This window comes from Dipteris shenzhenensis, chromosome 27 (genome assembly GCF_047967505.1).
Source record: "Dipteris shenzhenensis isolate YYH24624 ecotype China chromosome 27, Dip_SZ_1.0, whole genome shotgun sequence".
In the NCBI taxonomy this organism is placed as follows: Eukaryota; Viridiplantae; Streptophyta; class Polypodiopsida; order Gleicheniales; family Dipteridaceae; genus Dipteris; species Dipteris shenzhenensis.
Window position 1 is genome coordinate 41612542 of NC_141622.1, and position 2169 is coordinate 41614710.

Consider the following 2169-nt stretch of genomic DNA (forward strand, 5'->3'; position numbering starts at 1 on the left):
CTTTAATTAGCATCTCACAAGTAGGTTTTCATTCTCCTGTTATACTACTAAGCTCAAGCGTCGCCGACAATGATTAACCTCAACAAAAGTCTTTTAAACGGATAGGATTCTGCAAGATAATATGCCGTTGCCTATACATTACACGCTTCGACGAGATAGGCTCGTAAGTTTATTTGGCATAGAACGAATTATTCGGAAACATGATAGCAAGCCAGCATGTTAGTCTAGTAATAGAGGTCGAGATCGAAAGCCAAGGTCCATCTTGCAGGCCCAGGGCCTGTGTACAGCTCTAAGAGCCGAGACTTAGCGAGTCCCCTGGCGAGGAAGAAATCGCCAGTGCCACCAATAACCGAGAGGGTGCGAACCGGCAAGACCTCCTTGATTTGTCCGAAGATGTCGATAGTCCCCTTGTACTTGCCGGTATCGATGCTAGCAGTAAAAGCCTGGAAGAGCACAAATCCCTTCTGGCTATCAAAGAGATAGTATCCCTGGCCAACGCCCAACTGAGTTGAAGTATTGGACGGAGACACAGTGAGCGGATCCTCGAACGTTGCGAGCACGCCGAAGGACCAAGGGTTGGGGCCGAAGCCGGAGGGTTGAACGCTGAAGACGGAGTTGAAGTAGTCGGTGTTATTGAGGGTGGCGTTGAAGATGGTGTTGTGGAGGTAGAAGGTGAAATGTTTGGGGCGTTTGTGATGGGCGGAATGAACAGGGGAAGCGAGGAGAGCGATAGAGAGGAGGGAGAGGGAGAGGGTGAGGGTGAGATGGAGGAGGGGGGACGGAGTCTTAGACATCGGTGAGGAATGGGGAGCAATTAGCAGCGACGGAGAGTGACAGGGAGTGGACAGTGATGAAATGATAGGGAGCAATGGAAACTGATAGGATGAATGGAAACTGATTGTGAGTGATGGACACAATGTAACTGATCCTACGTATATATAATCGTTGAGCCTGGCCGGCACTAGTTTTCTGTGCCCATGTCAACCCTTTTGATATCTTCAACAAGCCAGCCTGGCAAATCAAAGCTCCTCCGTCGGCCACACATTTGGATCTCTAATGGCTAAGAAGAGCTCCAAAAGTTCATTTTCTTTCACCTAGCTTGGATGGTTGCTTTTAGTAAAAGGGCATTGATTGATGTGGCAGAGAAGGATTTGAGGGAGGACATGTTGACCTAAGCCTATTTTGTTTGGCACCCTCCCTCACTTAAGTACATAGTGGGTATGTTTGATAACCTTGATGATCCCTCTAAGATTGCAAACAGGCACGGCTCTTTGAGGGGAACCACCATTTGTGCCTACATTTTAATGGAAAAATTATAAGAAAAAAAGAGCACATTTCTTGTCCTCACTAGCATACGTTTCCTTTTTTTCCTTTTTACTTCTCACTAGATTCACACATCCATTACGGGAGTTCGGAGCTCAAAAAGGACCTTGCAATCAAAAATTACAAAGTGGATAACTTTTCTTTATGTGTAAATATTCTATTTTATGAAAGAAAATAGTACGCAACGGAAGATGACAACAAAATGCAAGTACATAATAGAAAATTAGAAAGAATAAAATTTCAAATATATTGAAGCTATTGCTACAACTAATGGCTTTGTGGTGTCGACCATTCGTGCACTCTCAAGAGAGAGCTTAGAGGGTGATTTGGACAAATGCTAGACGAAGGACTATGGGCATTGAAGATAGAGCCAATCGCCTCGATGGATCTTCCTTCTATGCGAGCCTCACTAAAGAAAGGTGTCTGTTCGTGGTTACAATTGTGGGACAGGGGCCGCACATTTTGGAAACTTGTGGAAGTAACTTAGGAGCAATTTGGCCTTAAGGCTAGGGAGGAGTCATTACTATCACTCTGATTTGTAATGGCTGGCCTACCAACCATTATATTTCTGTTGATTAGCAGATTTGCCAATGGTGTGTGGGAAAAAAGTAAAGGAAATTAAGAGATAAGAAGCCCCTAGTATCCTCACTTAACTCCACATGAGGATTGACATGGAGCTCGGGATAGGGTAAGGCCTGCTGGAATATGGAAAGGGTGTCAAGTACGGAACTTGGTTAGTCTTCTACACTAGAGTATTATTGAACTTGAGGCTTTTAATGATGTGCGAGAGGCTCTCCAATTGGGTGCAAGTAAATCCAACCTGGCCGCTCTATGGTGGGGCAGTAG

General features: G+C 45.0%; 1 protein-coding gene across 1 annotated transcript; it reads right to left on the reverse strand.

Annotated features, from left to right (window-relative positions):
* Positions 1–220: 220 nt before the first annotated feature.
* Positions 221–794, reverse strand: LOC147884313 (dirigent protein 6-like). The gene has a single exon (XM_087398177.1). It carries the CDS (start codon positions 792–794, stop codon positions 225–227), a length of 570 nt encoding a protein of 189 aa, XP_087254303.1. The 3' UTR covers positions 221–224.
* Between the last annotated feature and the right edge of the window lie 1375 nt (positions 795–2169).

Coding starts and splice junctions, on each gene's coding strand:
- LOC147884313 (XM_087398177.1), bottom strand. CDS start 794: ATGTCTAAGACTCCGTCCCCCCTCCTCCATCTCACCCTCACCCTCTCC.